This window comes from Staurois parvus, unplaced genomic scaffold, assembly GCF_062004578.1.
Source record: "Staurois parvus isolate SC_StPar_1 unplaced genomic scaffold, SC_StPar_1.0 ptg000132l, whole genome shotgun sequence".
Classification (NCBI taxonomy): domain Eukaryota; kingdom Metazoa; phylum Chordata; class Amphibia; order Anura; family Ranidae; genus Staurois; species Staurois parvus.
This window is the reverse complement of record NW_028317928.1, coordinates 3,784,303-3,804,854: the sequence shown is the minus strand read 5'-3', so window position 1 is coordinate 3,804,854 and position 20,552 is coordinate 3,784,303. Positions and strand designations below refer to the sequence as shown.

The 20,552-nt window shown below is 48.0% G+C and overlaps 2 protein-coding genes across 3 annotated transcripts in view; both read right to left on the bottom strand.

The window, feature by feature from the left end:
- The window catches only part of LOC149466188 (uncharacterized), a 31,728-nt gene extending 13,960 nt beyond the window's left edge, over window positions 1-17,768 (bottom strand). Inside the window, exons 1-6 of one of the 2 annotated variants that reach the window (XM_089672832.1) lie at window positions 17,649-17,768; window positions 6,095-6,191; window positions 5,099-5,196; window positions 4,901-5,003; window positions 4,528-4,623; window positions 1,816-1,914 (exon numbers count right to left, since the gene is read on the bottom strand). In XM_089672832.1, the coding sequence (XP_089528958.1) occupies window positions 1,816-1,914; window positions 4,528-4,623; window positions 4,901-5,003; window positions 5,099-5,196; window positions 6,095-6,128 (430 nt within the window). In that variant the 5' untranslated portion in view covers window positions 6,129-6,191; window positions 17,649-17,768. Of the gene's footprint in view, window positions 1-1,815; window positions 1,915-4,527; window positions 4,624-4,900; window positions 5,004-5,098; window positions 5,197-6,094; window positions 6,192-6,768; window positions 6,835-17,648 lie in introns of those variants that run through there. The other variant, XM_089672833.1, reaches the window with a different exon arrangement.
- Window positions 13,171-20,552, bottom strand: part of LOC149466187 (uncharacterized) — a 50,774-nt gene continuing 43,392 nt past the window's right edge. The window contains exon 13 of the mRNA XM_089672714.1: window positions 13,171-18,628. Coding sequence (XP_089528840.1) covers window positions 17,370-18,628 — 1,259 coding nt within the window. The 3' untranslated portion in view covers window positions 13,171-17,369. The remainder of the gene's footprint in view (window positions 18,629-20,552) is intronic.

Sequence of the window (20,552 nt, the reverse complement as noted above, 5' to 3'; positions counted from 1 at the left end):
GTGGGTGGTATGGACAAGGGTGTGGATGGTATGGAGGTGGGTGGTATGGACAAGGGTATGGAGGTGGGAGGTATGGACAAGGGTGTGGTAGTGGGTGGTATGGACAAGGTGTGAAGGGTATGGTAGTGGGTGGTATGGACAAGGGTGTGGATGGTGTGGAGGTGGGAGGTATGGACAAGGGTGTGGAGGTGGGTGGTATGGACAAGGGTGTGGATGGTATGGAGGTGGGTGGCATGGACAAGGGTGTAGAGGGTAGGGAGGTTGGTGGTATGGACAAGGGTGTGAAGGGTATGGAGGTGGGAGGTATGGACAAGGGTATGGTAGTGGGTGGTATGGACAAGTGTGTGGAGGGTATGGTAGTGGGTGGTATGGACAAGGGTGCGGAGGCTATGGTAGTGGGTGGTATGGACAAGGGTGCGGAGGGTATGGTAGTGGGTGGTATGGACAAGGGTGCGGAGGGTATGGTAGTGGGTGGTATGGACAAGGGTGCGGAGGGTATGGTAGTGGGTGGTATGGACAAGGGTGCGGAGGGTATGGTAGTGGGTGGTATGGACAAGGGTGCGGAGGGTATGGTAGTGGGTGGTATGGACAAGGGTGCGGAGGGTATGGTAGTGGGTGGTATGGACAAGGGTGCGGAGGGTATGGTAGTGGGTGGTATGGACAAGGGACAAGGGTGCGGAGGGTATGGTAGTGGGTGGTATGGACAAGAGTGCGGAGGGTATGGTAGTGGGTGGTATGGACAAGGGTGCGGAGGGTATGGTAGTGGGTGGTATGGACAAGGGTGCGGAGGGTATGGTAGTGGGTGGTATGGACAAGGGTGCGGAGGGTATGGTAGTGTGTGGTATGGACAAGGGTGCGGAGGGTATGGTAGTGGGTGGTATGGACAAGGGTGCGGAGGGTATGGTAGTGGGTGGTATGGACAAGGGTGTGGAGGGTATGGAGGTGCGTGGTATGGACAAGGGTGTGGAGGGTATGGTAGTGGGTGGTATGGACAAGGGTGTGGAGGGTATGGTAGTGGGTGGTATGGACAAGGGTGTGGAGGGTATGGAGGTGCGTGGTATGGACAAGGGTGTGGAGGGTATGGTAATAGGTGGTATGGACAAGGGTGTGGATGGTATGGACAAGGGTGTGGAGAATATGGTGGTGGGTGGTATGGAGGTGCGTGGTATGGACAAGGGTGTGGAGGGTATGGTAATAGGTGGTATGGACAAGGGTGTGGATGGTATGGACAAGGGTGTGGAGGGTATGGTGGTGGGTGGTATGGACAAGGGTGTGGATGGTATGGACAAGGGTGTGGAGGGTATGGTGGTGGGTGGTATGGACAAGGGTGTGGAGGGTATGGTAGTGGGTGGTATGGACAAGGGTATGGTAGTGGGTGGCATGGACAAGGGTGTGGAGGGTATGGTAATGGCTGATATGGACAAGGGTGTGGATGGTATGGAGGTGCGTGGTATGGACAAGGATGTGGAGGGTATGGTAATGGGTGCTATGGACAAGGGTGTAGAGGGTATGGAGGTGCGTGGTATGGACAAGGTTGTGGAGGGTATGGAGGTGCGTGGTATGGACAAGGTTGTGGAGGGTATGGTGGTGGGCAAACATAGTAGCAGAAGGCTAAAGTTCCCAAGAGCTTTTTATTTCTGTGTCCCCATAGGAGATTTTTCCTCACTTCCTCTCTGGGCAACAACATTATCAATGTGACAGGAAGTGATGGGTACATTAGCCCTCAACCAGCACAAAAAACCTGGCTATACCAAAACAAAAAAGGTTTTGAAATTAAGCTTTAAGACAATATACATTTTTAGGTTTATAACTCACCTCTGCCTATTTCTATTGGAATTTCCTCTTCCTCTATCCTCACACGTGCCCCTTTCTCAGCCTTGATGTCTCTTCCATTCTCTCTGGTGTCTCCGGGGTCTGTGAATAAAGATGAGAGTGAAGCCCCCTGTACTGAGATGTATGAGAGACCCCAGAGAGTGTGTGTGGGGGGGGAGACTGGCCACATCTCTTGGCTGGTCACACACAATGACATGATGTGAGGAGAGGTTGAGGCTCCTGACACTTGAAGCAGATGATTGTGAACCCAGGATCTTAGCGCTGCAAGCTGTTGGTGCAGGAACTCTTGGAGCAGGACAAAGTGAGTATGCAGTATGAAGACAGGTTCAAGTGGAACGTGCCTTAGCCCCCTGTTATGCATCGCTAAATGGGGCACCACCATTTTTCCGGAAGATTCCCAGGGGATACAGCGCAACCCAAATCTCACAAAGGGATACTCAAGGCAAGACTGTCTTCTTGAAATATTTGGACTGCTCTGTAATGTAGCCATCCCCTAGGCAGTGCATGAGGAAGATGGAGGTAAGGTACCTATACAGTCCACACTTCTAGAGGAAGACGGCACATTGGTAAATATCAACAAGCAGTTGTCTCTTATTAACCGCTTCCCGTCCGCCCTATAGCAGAAGTACTGCTACAGGGCGGGACGGGTGCGCAAAATCACGTATATATATATATATATATATATATACTGTACTTTCGCGGCTGTAGCTGTCAATCACTGGGTCCTGGCCGGTGATTACTTGCCAGAGCCCGGTGATTGCTGAGCATGTCGAACGGGTGGGGGGAGAACTGTTTGTAAACAAAACAGTTCTCCTCCCTGTCAGCTCCTGCACACTACTTTGCATGGCTATGCACAGCACAGCCATCCAAAGCAGTGTGCTTACAGTGAAGCACAAACACAGCCCAGTATGCAAAACAGCACACAGTTAATCCTTTGATCGCCCCTCATTTTAACCCCTTCTACCCAGTGCCATTAGTACAGTGTCAGTGCTTTTTTTTAGCACTGATCACTGTATTGGTGTCACTGGGGATGTCAGTGACACCAAGTGAGTTCCCCCCAGTGTCAGAATGCCCGTCGCAGTCCCGCTATAAGTCGCTGATTGCAGAAATAACTAGTAAAATTTAAAAAAAAATTAAAATCCCAGTGTCTATACCGCCATTTGTAAACGCTATAACTTTCACGTAAACCAATTAATTTAAACGTATTGGGATTTTTTTTAGCAAAGACACGGAGCAGAATACATTTTGGCCTAAATTTATGACAAAATCAAATTTTTTTTGAACATTTTTTTACTGGACATGTTTAATAGCAAAAAGTCAAAAATATTGTTTTTTTCTCAAAATTGTCGGCCTTTTTTTTTTGTCATAGTGCCTGTGTGTTTTTTATTTTTTGCTCTATAAACAAAGACCGAAAATTTTGGAAAAAATTAAATTTTTTTTTTACTTTTTGCTATTAAACATGTCCAATAAAAAATTTTTAAAAATCTAATTTAGTCATAAACTTAGGCCAAAATGTACTCTGCTCCATGTCTTTGCTGAAAAAAAAATCCTAATACATGTAAAATTAATTGGTTTATGTGAAAGTTATAGAGTTTACAAATGGCGGTATATATACTGGGATTTCATTTTCTTTTAATTTTTACTAGTAATGGCGGCGATCAGCGACTTATAGCGGGACTGCGGAGCGGCATTCTGACACTGGAGGGGGGGAACTGACTAACTGCCACTGACATCCCCAGTGACACCAATACAGTGATCAGTGCTAATAAAAAGCACTGACACTGTACTAATGGCACTGGGCAGGAAGGGGTTAACATCTGGGGCGATCAAAGGGTTAACTGTGTGCGGTGTGTGTTTTACTAGGGAGATATGCTGTGCAGAGAAATACACAGCAGCATGTCCTTACTAGCAGGGGAGAGATCTGTGTTGTTTACATACAGGTCTCTCCCCTGCCAGTGTTACTCGGCGATCGCCGGGTTCCAGCAGGGAATCTCCGGCTGGGACCCGGTGATTGACATCTGTAACCACCAATGGCGGCGCGGGAAGGGTGGCACGCGCACGTTCCCTACCCGGAAATGCAAATCACATATATACATGATTTCATGCAGCCCTGCCACCCTGTAGCAGTCGTTCTACTATAGGGCAGCAGGGAAGCGGTTAATGTTGGGCGTAGATCATATTTTAACAACGACATTTGGAGACATTTAGCATCAGGACTTGATGGCGGCCCCATGCCAAGGACCAGGGGCGGACCGACAACTCATGGGGACCCCGGGCAATAGGGGATCATGGGGCCCCTGTGTCCTTGCCCAAACTCAAAAAAGCCTATGAAAAAGGTACCAGGGGTATCTCATGGGGAAGTCTACTGACCCCGAGCCCTCGGGCAGTGCCCGAGTTTCCAAATGGTCAGTCCGCCCCTGCCAAGGACTACCAGTGACCAAAAAAACAAATATATCAAAGAGATTGCTGTAATGACTAAGGCTCCATTCATATTTGTAGGACATTGGAAAGTTGCTTGCACTACTTTGATGCAACTTTTGATGCGACTTTGATCCAGAGAATGTAAAATCAGATCAAAGTCACACTCCTAAGTCGCACGGGAAAATCATACGACTTTGAAGTTGTGCAAGTGTGAATGGAGCCTAAACAATGAGAATCAGGGACGATTTTCTGGATTTAGTGTTAATTCCTCACCTTTACCGATCTTTGGTGGGATTTCCTCTTCTTTAATCCTCACATGTTCTTCCTCAGCTTTGACATCACTCAAAGTCTCTCTGGTGTCTCCGGGGTCTGTGAATAAAGAGGAGAGTGAAGCCCCCTGTACTGAGATGTATGAGAGACCCCAGAGAGTGTGTGTGGGGGGAGACTGGTCACGTCTCAATGACATGATGTGAGGAGGAGAGCCGGAGTCTAATAGAGGCTGATGGCTCCTCTACCGCCCCACTGGGCACATACTGTCCCCCCATTACTGTCTACTGACAGAGGAGGGGGGAGAAGAAGAGATGGTTGTAGTGACTGAACAAGGAGGATCTGGGACTGTTCTCTGGATTTAGTGTTTATTCCTCACCTGTGCTGATCTCTGGAGGAACTTCCTCCTCCTTACATGGATCATCATCCCTCATATACGACTCTTCTTTTTCTTCAGCTTTGGCAATAATCACACCTTCATCCTGGAAAAGGCAGAACACCATATCATGTTACCACTGTCTGAATTGTAATAAAATTTAAAATAGCAGTTTTGGTCAAGACTTTCAGTCCCATCTACCTGATCCTCCTGAGGGATCTCCTGATGTTCCAGTGTGAAGTCCCGGGAATACAGAGGACGGGGACATCTCTCTGGTGGGTTCCCATTACTGGATCCATCTGTAGGAAACACACACACTGACTGAATACATTGTTTCTATGACTATCAGAGGTTGTGTGTATCTAGGTGGATCCTCAATACTCTTCTCTCCTTTACAAGAAATGAAAGTCTCCTCTTACGGTAGGGTGGCCGGTTCTCCATCATGACGTCCTTGTAGAGATCCTTGTGTCAATATACGTCCACTCCTCCATGGAGATGTAGAGTGACATCCTGACACCTTATAGGAACCTGACATACTGGGGAGTATTTACTAAAGCTGGAGAGTGCAAAATCGGACTCACTTCTGCACAGAAACCAATCAGCTTCTAACCTCAACTTGTTCAATTAAGCCTTGGCAATAAAAACCTGGAAGCTGATTGGGTTCTATGCAGAAGTGACCCTGATTTTGCACTCTCCAGCTTTACTAAATAATCCCCACTATGTCCTTGTATCAGAGGATGTGTGTATCTAGGTGGATCCTCAATACAAGAAACGAACGTCTCCTCTTACCCAGTGATGTGAGGGATGGCCGGTTCTCCATCATGACGTCCTTGTAGAGATCCTTGTGTCCTTCTATATACTCCCACTCCTCCATGGAGAAATATAAAGTGACATCCTGACACCTTATAGGAACCTGACATACTATGTCCTTATATCAGAGGATGTGTGCATCTAGGTGGATCTTCAATACAAGGAATGAAAGTCTCCTCTTACCAAGAGATGTGAGGGGCGGTCAGATCTCCATCATGACGTCCTTCTACAGATCCTTGTGTCCTTCTATATACTCCCACTCCTCCATGGAGAAATAGACAGTGACATCCTGACACCCTATAGGAACCTGATATACTATGTCTTTATATCAGAGGATGTGTGTATCTAGGTGGATCCTCAATACAAGAAATTAAAGTCTCCTCTTACCCGGTGATGTGAGGGGTGGCTGGTTCTCCATCATGATGTTCTTCTACAGATCCTGTTGTTCTTTCTAAGTATTCCCACCTTTTCTGGATGTCTGAAGCTGTACAATAGAAGTTTGTTAAAAAAAAAAGTAATAAATCGATAAAAAAAATACATAATTAGGGTGTAAAAAAAAAACACATTCTATATATTTTTGGGGGGGACAAGCTCAGATGTGTTCTGATGCTCCTCCGAACCCAAGTGGCCATGCCCACCAAGAAGCCATCACCTCTAATAAGCCAATCATCTGCAATGGAGGCACTCCTTGTCCCGCAGCCACACATATACAAGGGGCATGTATACAAGGCTGCAAAAAACACCTCGGCTGCAAACGATTGGCTCATTACAGGTGACGGCTTTCTGGCGGACATGGCCACTTGGGTTCGGCAAAGCATCTGAAAAGCGGAGGAAAGGAGAATGGTGGAGATTTACGGACGCTTCTACAGTGCTAAGATATTGTTTGCGGTTTTCTGGAGAATACGTCCCCAGAAAGATCATCCCAAGCAGAGCCCCCCATCCAATGTTCTCCCTATCATAGGGCTTGCAGGAAGATGATGTATGGAGGTGACATGATCCCCCCATCCAGTCCACACACAGTGCTGGGACCCCCTTCTCTCATAATAAAAAGACATTATTACCTCCTCCTCACTGGGCTCACACTCTCCACACTCATCCCCACCAGGAGGATTCTCACACTACTGGAGCTCCTCCCTATACTCTGCTCTGGGCTACAACAAAATGGCCACCAAACCCTTTCTGCCCTGGGGAGGAAAACCTTATCATTTTGTTTAGAACTATCATTTTATATATTTAGTAGCATTTTGAATTTAAAGTAAGACATTTAAATGCTAGTCTATATAAAAATTCCTTTGAGTAGAACAATCAAAGCTAACTACCGGGACTACAAGAAAATGGCTGCCAGTTGCTGGACTGAGAACAATAACATGAACAGGATAGTCAAAAAAGCTTTACTTTTTACACAACGTGGTACACATTACTACAGTATGTCTTTGAGGGTTTCACTCTCTTTCTTTCGCTCTTTGTTTCGCTTTTGCCTATTACTTGGACTACAACAAAATGGCCGCTGATTTTACGTTTTTTGTTTTTTTTTTTGTTAAAGGCTTACCTTGGGTTCAAAGAGAACCTGTCATAAATTACACATTCATTGCACATGGAAATAAACACTTTTATCCCACACCTCTTTTCTGATTTCATTTTGTACTGTGACCCCAAAATGTCCTTCTTTCTGAAGGATGTCCCCAGGGTCCTGTGCCATGTCCCGCTAACTAGATGAAAATTCAGTTACAGACACCAAAGCCATGTTTAGACACTCTGCCTACTGCCAGCTAGTGTGCTCCGCCTATTTCACAGGTGGAGCAGGAACTTTGGAAAATCAGAATTTGGGTGGAGTAGGGCGGGGCTAATAGCAGCAGGTTTACATGTGCTGCAGCCAATGGCGGGTGTGGCAAAATTGTGCCAACAGAGGGAGGGGTTACATTTTGAGCCTATGTACATAGTGCAGGAGTCAGATGTATGTAACCTACATAGTGCAGAGGTCCAAGGTAAGTAACATACCTAGTGCAGGGGTCCGGGGTGGGTAATGTACATAATGCAGGGGTCCGGGGTGGGTAATGTACATAGTGCGGGGGTCCAGGATGGGTAATGTACAGAGTGTGGGGGTCCAGAGTGGGTAATGTACAGAGTGTGGGGGTCCAGAGTGGGTAATGTACATAGTGCAGGGGTCCGGGGGGGAGGACATGGCGCAAAGGTCCGGGGTGGGTAATGTACATAATTGCAGGTGTTTGGGGGTCAGGCGTGTGATGTGCAGAGTGTGGGGGTCAGGCGTGTGATGTACAGAGTGTGGGGGTCAGGCGTGTGATGTACAGAGTGTGGGGGTCATGTGTGTGATGTAGAGTGTGGGGGTCGTGTGTGATGTAGAGTGTGGGGATCATGTGTGTGATGTAGAGTGTGGGAGTCAGGCGTGTGATGTGCAGATTGTGGGGGGTCAGGTGTGTGATGTGCAGAGTGTGGGGGTCAGGCGTGTGATGTGCAGAGTGTGGGGGTCAGGCGTGTGATGTGCAGAGTGTGGGGGTCAGGCGTGTGATGTGCAGAGTGTGGGGGTCAGGCGTGTGATGTGCAGAGTGTGGGGGTCAGGCGTGTGATGTGCAGAGTGTGGGGGTCAGGCGTGTGATGTGCAGAGTGTGGGGGTCAGGCGTGTGATGTAGAGTGTGGGAGTCAGGCGTGTGATGTGCAGAGTGTGGGGGTCAGGTGTGTGATGTGCAGAGTGTGGGGGTCAGGTGTGTGATGTGCAGAGTGTGGGGGTCAGGCGTGTGATGTGCAGAGTGTGGGGGTCAGGCGTGTGATGTGCAGAGTGTGGGGGTCAGGCGTGTGATGTGCAGAGTGTGGGGGTCAGGCGTGTGATGTGCAGAGTGTGGGGGTCAGGCGTGTGATGTGTAGAGTGTGGGGGTCAGGCGTGTGATGTGCAGAGTGTGGGGGTCAGGCGTGTGATGTGCAGAGTGTGGGGGTCAGGCGTGTGATGTGCAGAGTGTGGGGGTCAGGTGTGTGATGTGCAGAGTGTGGGGGTCAGGTGTGTGATGTGCAGAGTGTGGGGGTCAGGTGTGTGATGTGCAGAGTGTGGGGGTCAGGTGTGTGATGTGCAGAGTGTGGGGGTCAGGTGTGTGATGTGCAGAGTGTGGGGGTCAGGTGTGTGATGTGTAGAGTGTGGGGGTCAGGTGTGTGATGTGTAGAGTGTGGGGGTCAGGTGTGTGATGTGCAGAGTGTGGGGGTCAGGTGTGTGATGTGCAGAGTGTGGGGGTCAGGTGTGTGATGTGCAGAGTGTGGGGGTCAGGTGTGTGATGTGCAGAGTGTGGGGGTCAGGTGTGTGATGTGCAGAGTGTGGGGGTCAGGTATGTGATGTGCAGAGTGTGGGGGTCAGGTATGTGATGTGTAGAGTGTGGGGGTCAGGTATGTGATGTGTAGAGTGTGGGGGTCATGTGCGTGATGTACATAGTGTGGGGGTCATGTGCGTGATGTACATAGTGTGGGGGTCATGTGCGTGATGTACATAGTGTGGGGGTCATGTGCGTGATGTACATAGTGTGGGGGTCATGTGCGTGATGTACATAGTGTGGGGGTCATGTGCGTGATGTGTAGAGTGTGGGACTCAGGTGTGTGATGTGCAGAGTGTGGGACTCAGGTGTGTGATGTGCAGAGTGTGGGACTCAGGTGTGTGATGTGCAGAGTGTGGGACTCAGGTGTGTGATGTGCAGAGTGTGGGACTCAGGTGTGTGAAGTACAGAGTGTGGGGGTCAGGTATGTGTTAAACAGAGTGTGGGGGTCAGGTGTGTGATGTGTCAGGTGTGCGATGTAAAGAGTATGAGGGTCAGGTGTGTAAAATAGAGTGTGGGGGTCAGGTGTGTGATGTGCAGAGTGTGGGGGTCAGGTGTGTGATGTGCAGAGTGTGGGGGTCAGGTGTGTGATGTGCAGAGTGTGGGGGTCAGGTGTGTGATGTGCAGAGTGTGGGGGTCAGGTGTGTGATGTGCAGAGTGTGGGGGTCAGGTGTGTGATGTGCAGAGTGTGGGGGTCAGGTGTGTGATGTGCAGAGTGTGGGGGTCAGGTGTGTGATGTGCAGAGTGTGGGGGTCAGGTGTGTGATGTGCAGAGTGTGGGGGTCAGGTGTGTGATGTGCAGAGTGTGGGGGTCAGGTGTGTGATGTGCAGAGTGTGGGGGTCAGGTGTGTGATATAGAGGGTGTGGGGGTCAGGTTTGTGAAGTACACAGTGTGGAGTGCAGCTTTGACAGCCCATTCACTCAAATGGGGTGCAGTAGAATACAGAAAAAGTAGTGCAACCGTGAGATATAGTGGCCGGAAACGCTGCGTTCGCAAGGCCTGTTTGTGGCGCCATTAATATTTCACTGACGCACGCACGCCTCTCCCAAGGGCAGCACATTCACCCGCAGTGCGAGAGACGCCTTTCCTGCAGCGGGCCCTTAAAGCAGTATTAAACCCACACAGACACGTTTGGTCCACATTTCACTTCTTGAACAAACTTTATTTCACACCTGTTAAGTGTCATGCTTCACAAAACGCGTCAGCTGCTTTTGAGGTGTTTAAAGAATTTATTTAGAAAAACAGGTAGGTGTACATAGACATTTTCTGCATTTGTGACCTTTTCTTCTTTTAGGTTTTTAGAGCTTTAAGCAATGACAATGACCCATTCATTATTACATACAAATGAATTCCCAAAATCCATCGTTTGGTCTTCAACATATGGAACCTTTTCCCTGCAAAGTCCGAGAGATCCGGCCTACCCCTGGCTTAGCATTTCCTAATGTGGGCAGTGAAAAAACTTTTGTTTTCTCATTTTGGATAAAGTAAGGGAAGGTTATAACCCCTGTCAGGTTTTTGTGCCTAATTAGGGAGATTTCCCTTCACTTCCTGTCCCATAATCCATCAAGAGTGAGGAAATCCCTGGTTTTCATCAGAATTACTGTCCCCATTGGATGGTAATCCCTTCAAATCCAGTTCTGGTGAGAACCCAAAATTTTGGATTTTCTTCCATTTTCAATTTTGGTGATAGCGGTGAACAGAACAAATAGGGTGAATCTTCCTAACGGGGACACAGACAGCAAGAGCGGAATCACCGCAAAGCTTGTCACCCAGAAAAGGAGCAGGAGCTTCTTTTGAGGGTCACTATCATGCATAGGCAGCCCATTGAGGCCCCATTCATCCTTGACAATTTGGAATCAAGGGTGGAATCACCATGAAGCTTGTCACCCAAAAAGGAATGGGAGCTTCTTTTGAGGGTCACTATCGTGCATAAGGAGCCTATTAAGGCCCCGTTCATCCTGGGCAGTTTGGAATCAAGGGCGGAATCACCGTGAAGTTTGTCACCCAAAAAAGGAGCAGGAGCTTCTTTTTGGTCACTATCACGCATAGGCAGCCCATTACGGCCCCATTCGTCCTTGGCAATTTGGAATCAAGGGTGGAATCACCACAAAGCTTGTCACCCAAAAAAGGAGCAGGAGCTTATTTTGAGGGTCACTATTGTGCATAGGCAGCCTATTGAGGCCCCATTCAACCTTGACATTTCAGAATCAAGGGCGGAATCACCGCAAAGCTTGTCACCGAAAAAGGAACAGGAGCTTCTTTTGAGGGTCACTATAGCGCATAGGCAGCCTACTGAGGCCCCATTAATCCTTGGCAATTTGGAATCAAGGGCGGAAGCAACGTGAAGCTTGTCACCCAAACAAGGAGCAGGAGCTTCTTTTGAGGGTCACTATCACGCATAGGCAGCCCATTGAGGCCCCATTCAACCTTGACAATTTGGAATCAAGGGTGGAATCACCACGAAGCTTGTCACCCAAAAAGGAACGGGAGCTTCTTTTGGGTCACTATAACACATAGGCAGCCTATTGAGGCCCCATTCAGCCTTGGCAATATGGAATCAAGGGCAGAACCACCACAAAGTTTGTCACCCAAAAAGGAACAGAAGCTTCTTTTGAGGGTCACCATCGTGCATAGGGAGCCTATTAAGGCCCCATTCATCCTTGGCAATTTGGAATCAAGGGCGGAATCACCGTGAAGTTTGTCACCCAAAAAAGGAGCTGGAGCTTCTTTTTGGTCACTATCACGCATAGGCAGCCCATTGAGACCCCATTCAACCTTGGCAATTTGGAATCAAGGGCGGAATCACCGTGAAGTTTGTCACCCAAATAAGGAGCAGGAGCTTCTTTTGAGGGTCACTATCGTGCATAGGCAGCCTATTGAGGCCCCATTCAACCTTGGCATTTCGGAATCAAGGGCGGAATCACCGTGAAGCTTGTCACCCAAACAAGGAACAGGAGCTTCTATTGAGGGTCACTATCGCGCATAGGCAGCTTACTGAGGTCCCATTAAGCCTTGGCAATTTGGAATCAAGGGCGGAATCACCGCGAAGCTTGTCACCCAAAAGGAGCAGGAGCTTTTTGGGGGGGCAACTAACATGCATAGGCAGCCCATTGAAGTGAGTTTCCACTACATGAAGTGTGATTGGGGCCTGAAGTTAATGGGCTGCTCTATGTGTGACACCCGTGAAATCGCGTGAAAATCTCCCACACAAAATCCCGAGCAGGAACTCAAGATCCCGCTACACAAGGTGTGACTGGGGTCTGAAGGGCCAGCCCACTCAAAAGTGATATTTCAGCCCTAAGTTGGACCAGTCACATCTAACGTTTCTGGGGAAACTCCTTTGACAAGGTCACTCAGTCGGAGCAGCAAGCCTATCCTCCAAATGCAGCAAGTACAAAGCCCTCAACCAATAGAAAAAGCCCTGTGCAAGCTGAAAGTCAATCTGGTTGACACTTGAAGGATTCTTGACCCTTTCTGCTCGACCTGCCGCTCCATTGTGGGAGCAAAGGGACAGTGTTACACATCCTACATACCATGGCCAAGCCGTGATGGCGTCACCAGCTGCAGAACTTATGAATAGTCCCTAAACATGTTTAGGAGATATTTATTGTACCTACAGGTAAGCTTTCTTGAAGGTACAAGTGACCAAGTGGAGTTTACTACCACCCTAATGCCCACCCAGCCAGCATCACATACTCCCTTTTTCTTTGTTCCCTTGTCACTCCATTAAGCCACCTGGAATGGGAAAGGAAGGTCCAGTTGGGCCAGGCAAGAGGGTACTTCACTGCTGGCACCCCCAGTCTTTGTGTGCTCCCACACTCCATTCAGTTGTGGTGAGTCATGAAAGGAACTCCAATATAGAATTGCTCTAATCTGAGCTTACACAGGGCTAAAGACTCTTTTCCTGCCACCACGTGACAGCACTAGGCCAATCACAGTGTAGCAGTGTTGTCACATGATGAAATGGGGACTGAGTCACATGCACCTCTAAAACTGGGGACTTTCTTTGGCAGCTGATTAGGGTGGCAGGGGAGTGAAGGAAATGTATGTGCTGCTGGAGAAGGCAGCAATAAATGACTTTGTTTCTAGTTTAAAAAAAATTGCCCTCCCCTAGGATTTACCCCCCCCCCCCCCCTTCCTGACCAGGCCATTTTTTGCATTACGGCGCTGCGTTACTTTAACTGACAATTGCGCCGTCATGCAACGTTGCACCAAAATTAAATTTACATCTTTTTTTCCCCACAAATTTCTTTCGGTGGTATTTGATCATCTGTGTGTTTTTTTTGCGATATAAACAAAAAAAACGACAATTTTGAGAAAAAAAAACAATATTTTTGACTTTTTGCTATTAATCATGTCCAGTAAAAAAAAGTTTAAAAAATCACATTTCTTCATAAATTTAGGCCATAATGAATTCTGCTCCATTTCTTGTCTAAAAAAATCCCAATAGGTGAAAATTAATTGGTTTACGTGAAAGTTATAGCGTCTAAAAATGGCAGTATAGATTCTGGGATTTCTTTCTTTCTTTTTTTTTTTTTTTTTACTAGTAATGGCGGCGATCAGCGACTTATAGCGGGACTGCGGCGGACATTCTGGCACTGGGGGAGGGGAATTGATTTGGTGTCACTGACATCCCCTAGTGACACCAATACAGTGATCAGCATTAATAAAAAGCACTTACACTGTACTAATGGCACTGGGCAGGAAGGGGTTAACATCTGGGGCAATCAAAGGGTTAACTGTGTGCTGTGCTTTCCACTGTAAGCATACTGCTTTGAAATGACAGATTATGCAGAGCCATACAAAGCAGTGTGCTGGAGCTGACAGGGGAGAGATCTGTGTTGTTTATATACAGTTCTCTCCCCCGTCAGTAATGCTCAGCGATCACCGGGTGCCGGCGAGTAATCACTGTTCGGGACCTGGTGACTGACAGCTGAGGCTGCGAATAGTGGTGCGGGCAGGCTGAGCGCGCGCCCCTTACCTGGATATGCAAAATCACGTGATTTTGCGCACCCCTGCTGTCCTGTAGCAGTGTATCTTCTATAGGGCGGTGGGAAAGCGGTTAAAAAAGAAACACTTTCCTGCAAAACTATTAAGGGCCGGTTCAAACTCCATGCGTTTCAGTTACTTTTTTTTTCTGCATCCAAAACGCACAGAAAGTAGGTTCTATGGTGGTCAATGTCCTAGTTCACATCAGTGCTTGTGGTTCCAGTGCGTTCCGGTTGCAGAAGAAAAAAGTAGAACAGGCTGCATTTTTTCTGCACAGAACTGTACTGGAATGCGGTAAAATGCATTAAAAAACCGCACTAAAACGCATGTCCCTATTTAAATTGAAGAAAAAGAGAGGAGGAAAAAATAAACTGGAATGCATAAAAATTGCACTGGAACGCACATGCGGAAACGCATCTGGACTGCGTTTCTATAGTGTGAACTGGCCCTAATACTTTCCCTCCCACCGTTCACTCTGCTGATGTCCGCTGTGTTCAACTGCTACCCCAGGTGAAAAATCTTCCGCACCCGACACTTCCTGTGTGAGGTTCCATCTGTGGGTCCCCATGTGACGTCACGACGCAGTAAAGACGTAACATCAGGAGTTGGAATTACAGAGCCCAGCAGGGGACCAGGAATCTGATCCACCTTGAAATGTGTCCAATGCAGAAGCCTGTGTAGTGTAGAGCAGGGCTTAAAATTTCAAGTCCTGAGCTACTAGCCAGGCCTTAAGAGTAACTCGCCACCAACAAACACACACAAACAAACAGAGACACCTGTACACACACAGACATGTACACACACGCACAGAGACACATGTTCACACAGACAGACACATGTTTACACACACAGGCACGTACAGACAAGCATACACACAGATACATGTACATACACAGAAATACACATGCACAGACACATGTACATACACACAGACACATGTACATACACGCAGACACATGTACAGATACACACATGTACATACACACAGACACATGTACATGCATACACAGACACACACAAACACACACGTGTACACACACACACCCATAAAAAGTTGCAGTACTTTGTTGTTCACTCACAGAGCCGGGTACTGCACTCTAGGGGGAGGCAGAGAGCACAGCACACACTCCTTCCTTTGCTTTCACTGCGCTCAGCTATTGAGCAGTCTGACAGCTCCCAGTTCCAATGACAGATCCGGCCTCAGCTCCGAGCCTGCTCAGCAAGACGGCCTTGGGGGACACACTTGCCCCCACCATAATTTCCACTCACCATTGGCGAGCAGGTGAGTGGAAATTTCAAGCCCTGGTGTAGAGGACAGCATGGGAGGCAGGAGGCTTAAACTCACTAGCAGCTACAGAGTGGGACCCTTGACCTCTGTGTGAAAGCAGTGGTCTCTCTGCAGACATCCAACGGGCCCTCTGCTGTGTCAGGGTGAGAGTTCTACAATCTGTAAGGAACTTTGCTGACAGCAGAGCTATAGGTCTGACTCAGCAGAGGATGTGGCAGACCTCTGCGGAGAGACCTCTGCTTACCCACAGATAGCAACCTTTTCTGCAGCTGCTGGCAGGGGGACAGGTTTTTTTACTTCATAGTGGAAACAAACGAGTACACTGAACAATTTTTGTTTTGTTGTTCACTTGAAAATGTACTTAGCGGATTTAAACCAAGAGTTCAATTGGACTTTCATCTTAAAGCAGAGTTTTCTTTTTATTCTGATTGCCGCATCCTCATGTAGGAAGCGCCCATCACATGTAAGTACAGTCATGGCCGCTGTTAGAAACAACAGGGCCCAATACAGCCCCTCCCCCCCTCCCAAAAAAAAACAACACGATTTACTATGCTTCAGTTATGAATGAGCACAGTGAGCGCTAGGTACCGACCACTCATTGTGTTCTTTCAGAAACAGAGTGTTGCATGACCGCGCAATTACCAGTTAAAGTAACGCAGCACTGAGTAGCAAAAAAATGGTCTGGTCATGAAAGGGGGTAAAACCTTCCAGAGCTGAAGTGGTTAAGAGTCTACTCATTCCTGACCACCAAGCTCCACCCATAATAAAATATCACTTCTGGGCGGACTGACCTCTTCTTTCTTTATGATTAGTGCAAAGCCCAGGGTGGCTGTTAGAAACCATGGGGCCCCGTACAGCCATCCTAGTAGGGCCTCCCCCCCCCCCCCCAAAAAACACAATTTACTAAGTTTTAGTTACGAATGAACACAGTGAGTGTTAGTCATCATTCACTCCTTGTGTTCATTCAAGAAAGAAAGGTGCTGGTAAATGTGACATTATACAGGACCCTTCCCCTACTCTCCATCCTACTGTGTGCTTGCAGCTGCTGGAGGAAAGGAGAGGATGGATGTTGCCAGCACCGTGGGGGTGGGAGCACACAAGGGGGCCTGGGCAGCAGGGGGAAATGCATTGTGCACAGGGATGAGGGGTGCGGCGAAGGGGGGGGGGGCAATTACTGGAACTGATCCCCTGCATGACTCTCTCTGCAGCAGCTGATAGCCAGTGAGAAAGAGAGGAGGAATACCAGCAGCACTGTAGGGGCACATAGGGGGGCATGGGCAGCAGGGGAGAATGCATGGTGCACAGGAGTGATGGGTGCGGCAAAGGGGGGGGGGGGGCAATTACTGGAACCGATCCCCTATGTGGCTCTCTCTGCAGCAGCTGAAAGCCAGTGGGAAGGAGAGGAGGGATGCCAGCAGCACCGCAGGATGGGGGCACAGAGGGGGCATGGGCAGCATGGGGAAATGCATGGTACGCAGGAGTGATGGGTGCGGCGAAGAAGGGGGCAATTACTAGAACCGATCCCCTGTATGGCTCTCTCTGCAGCAGCTGAAAACCAGTGGGAAGGAGAGGAGGGATACCAGCAGCACTGTAGGGATGGGGGCACAGAGGGGGCAGTGGCAGCAGGGGGAAATGTATGGTATGCAGGAGTAATGGGTGCAGCAAAGGGAGGGGGGGCAATTACTGGAACAGATCCCCTGTATGGATCTCTCTGGAGCAGCTGAAACCAGTGGGAAGGAGAGGAGGCATACCAGCAGCACTGTGGGGATGGGGGCACAGAGGGAGGCATGGGCAGCAGGGGGGAATGTATGGTACACAGGAGTGATGGGTGCGGCAAAGGGAGGGGGGCAATTACTGGAACCGATCCCGTGTATGGCTCTCTCTGCAGCAGCTGAAATCCAGCCGGAGAGAGAGGAGAAGCCAGCTTTCAGATGCTGCAGAGAGAGCCTATCCTACCAACATCCAATAAACCCAGCTGCCTGGGCCCCCCCCCGCTGGCCTGAGCCCCGTACAGGAGGACTGGTAGTACCCCCATATCCCCAGCCCTGATTACAGTCACCCCTTAAAGCTGTGGTTAGGAAGGGGAATTGCTTGGATCCTGGGCATGAACTCGTTTGGTATGCTTCACCAGATCTGATTTATCGGTAAAAGCCTTCCCGCAATAGTAACAGGAATGGGGTCGATCGCCGGTGTGAATCCTGTGATGTATGGTGAGGTAGGACCGATCGGTAAAACATTTCCCACATTCCAAACAGGAATACGGCTTCTCCCCAGTGTGAACTCTTTCGTGTCTGAGAAGAGAAGACTTGCGGGAAAAACATTCGCCACACGCAGAACAGGAGAAGGGCTTTACCCCAGAGTGAGTCTTCTGATGCGTGATAAGGTGGCCAATCTGGGTAAAACATTTGCCGCATTCAGAGCACGAGTAAGGCTTCTCGGCTGTGTGAGTCCTCTCGTGGTTGGTGAGATTCGACCTGTCGGCAAAACACTTCCCGCACATGGAGCACGAAAACGGCTTCTCCCCTGTATGAATCCTCTGGTGTCTGATAAGTTGGTACTTCCAAGAAAAACATTTCCCGCACACCAAACACGCGTATGGTTTCTCCCCCGTGTGAGCGCTCTGATGCGAAATGAGGGTGTCCTTCCGGGAAAAACACTCTCCGCACTCGGAACAGGAAAAAGGCTTCTCGGACGTGTGGCTTCTCTCATGGGTGATCAGAGACGACCTTTCGGTAAAACACTTCCCACACTCCAGGCAGCAGTGTGGCTTCTCGCCGGTGTGAACTTTTCCGTGCCGAAGGACGAACGATTTCTGTGAAAAACTTTTACCGCAAATGGTACACGAGTACGGCTTCTCCCCCGAATGAGTCCTCTGGTGCCTCACGAGATCTGACCGCTGCGTAAAACATTTCCCGCACTCAGAACATGAAAACGGCTTGTCGCCGCTGTGCCTCGTTTGATGTCTCCGAAGGAAAGATTTTTGGGCAAAACACTTTCCACACTCGGGACATGAATACGGCTTCTCCGCCGGGTGCGTCCTTTGGTGCGAGGCGAGTTCTACTTGCTCGGCAAAGCATTCACCACACTCAGGACACGGGAAACTTTCACTCTCATTGCCAGCTGAAGGATTGTCAACGGGGGGTGAGCCATCAGCCAAATCTTCTTCATGTGTAGAGGGATTGGAGGATGGAGCTATGCTGTGACGTAGTGGGCGGAGTTTTTGGGAAGAGGATTTTTTTCCTGCATGACCTTCTGTGACATCATCATCTTCCATATCACCATGTGGAGAGCCAATGGGATGTCTCCCTTTATTGCACCTTTTGTATTGTCCATCTGAAGGCAAGAAGATTTACAATTATTCAGACCTTTTTTTTTTTTTTTTTTATTCGGAATGTAAAGCCTTCAATTATTTTTTTATAAAGGAGATGTAAATAATAATCATATCAATGTGAGTAAACCCCTCACCCTCCAGAAGATTTACCGCCCCTTTCTGACCAGGCCATTTTTTTTCATTTCTTTAACTGACAATTTCGCGGTCATGCAACACTGCACCCAAATTAAATTTACATCCTTTTTTTCCCACAAATAGAGCTTTCCTTCGGTGGTATTATCTGCATTTTTTTATTTTTTTGCACTATAAACAAAAAAAGACCGACAATTTTGAAAAAAAAAATATTTTTGACTTTACATATCCAGTAAATAAATTACAAATTTAAAAAAAAAATGTATTCTGCTCCATGTCTTTACTAAAAAAAATCCCAATACGTGTAAAATTAATTGGTTTACGTGAAAGTTATAGCGTCTAAAAATGGCGGTGTATATACTGGAATTCCTTTTTTTCCCACAAATGGAGCTTTCTTTCGGTGGTATTTGATCGCCTCTGCGTTTTTTTTTATTTTTTTGCACTATAAACAAAATAAAAACGACAATTTTGAGAAAAAAAAAATTAAATATGTCCACTAAAAAAATGTAAAAAAATCTAATTTCATCATAAATTTAGGTCAAAACGTATTCTGCTCCATATCTTTGCAACTTAGATACTGGGATTTTTTTTTACTAGTAATGGTGGCGATCAGCGACTTATAGCGGGACTGCGGCGGGCATTCTAACACTGGGGGAGGGAACAGACTTGGTGTCACTGACATCCCCAGTGACACCAATACAGTGATCAGTGCTAATAAAAAGCATTGACACTGTACTAATGATACTGAGCAGGAAGGGGTTAACATCTGGGGCGATCAAAGGGTTAACTGTGTGCTTGGAGTGTTTTAGTAGGGGGCGGGTGTTGTCCATGTGCTTCACTGCAAGCACACTGCTTTGGATGTTTGAAAGCAGTGTGCCCGAGCTGACAGGGAGGAGAACTGTTAGTAAACAAAGCAGTCCTCCTCCCTGTCTGAGATCCTTGGTAATCATCTGGGGGCAATCAAAGGGTTATCTGTGTGCTGTGCTTTACACTGTAAGCACACTGCTTTGTATGGCTCTGCATGCATGCGCTGACAGCAGAGAGCACTGTATTGTTTACAATACAGTTCTCTCCCCCGTCGGTAATTCTCGGAGTTCGCCGGGTGCCAGGGGGAAATCACCGGCCGGGTAGGGTGTGCGCACCCCCTACAAAGAACTGCAAAATCACATTATATATATATATATATATATATATATATATATATATATATATATAGACCTATATGTGATTTTGTGCCCTGTAGCAGTATTTCTACTATAGGGTGGCGTGGAAACGGTTAATGTGGAAAAAAAAAAAACTTCTTTCTGTGTGTGGTTTTATATACACTCATGGGGGCAGCCATATTTCCTCAACATATTTACACTGGATGGTTGCATTTTACTGCTCCTTCTCACACTGACTCACTGTAAACAATGCACTCCCTGTGCGGCTGACATTTTAGCAACCCGTGACTGCATGTGTGCGCTCCCTCTAGTGCAGGGGTGTCCAAACTATGGCTCTCCAGCTGTTGAAGTGCTATAAGTCCCATCGTGCCTCTGTGAGTCTTGCCTGTGGATGTCAGATTCTTGCAAGGCCTCATGGGACTTGCAGTTCCTCAACACTTGGAGGGCCATTGTTTGGACACCCCTGCTTTAGTGCATTGGGGGTCAACTTGAAAACAGGGGGCATCAATCGTGGCTCCCAACACTTTCCTATGGCCAGACACTAGCCGAGGGATTTTGTGCGTTAGTCCGTGTTCACACGAGGCATTTTAATCCGTGCCATGTTTTTACAAGTCCCCTGATGATGTCACTT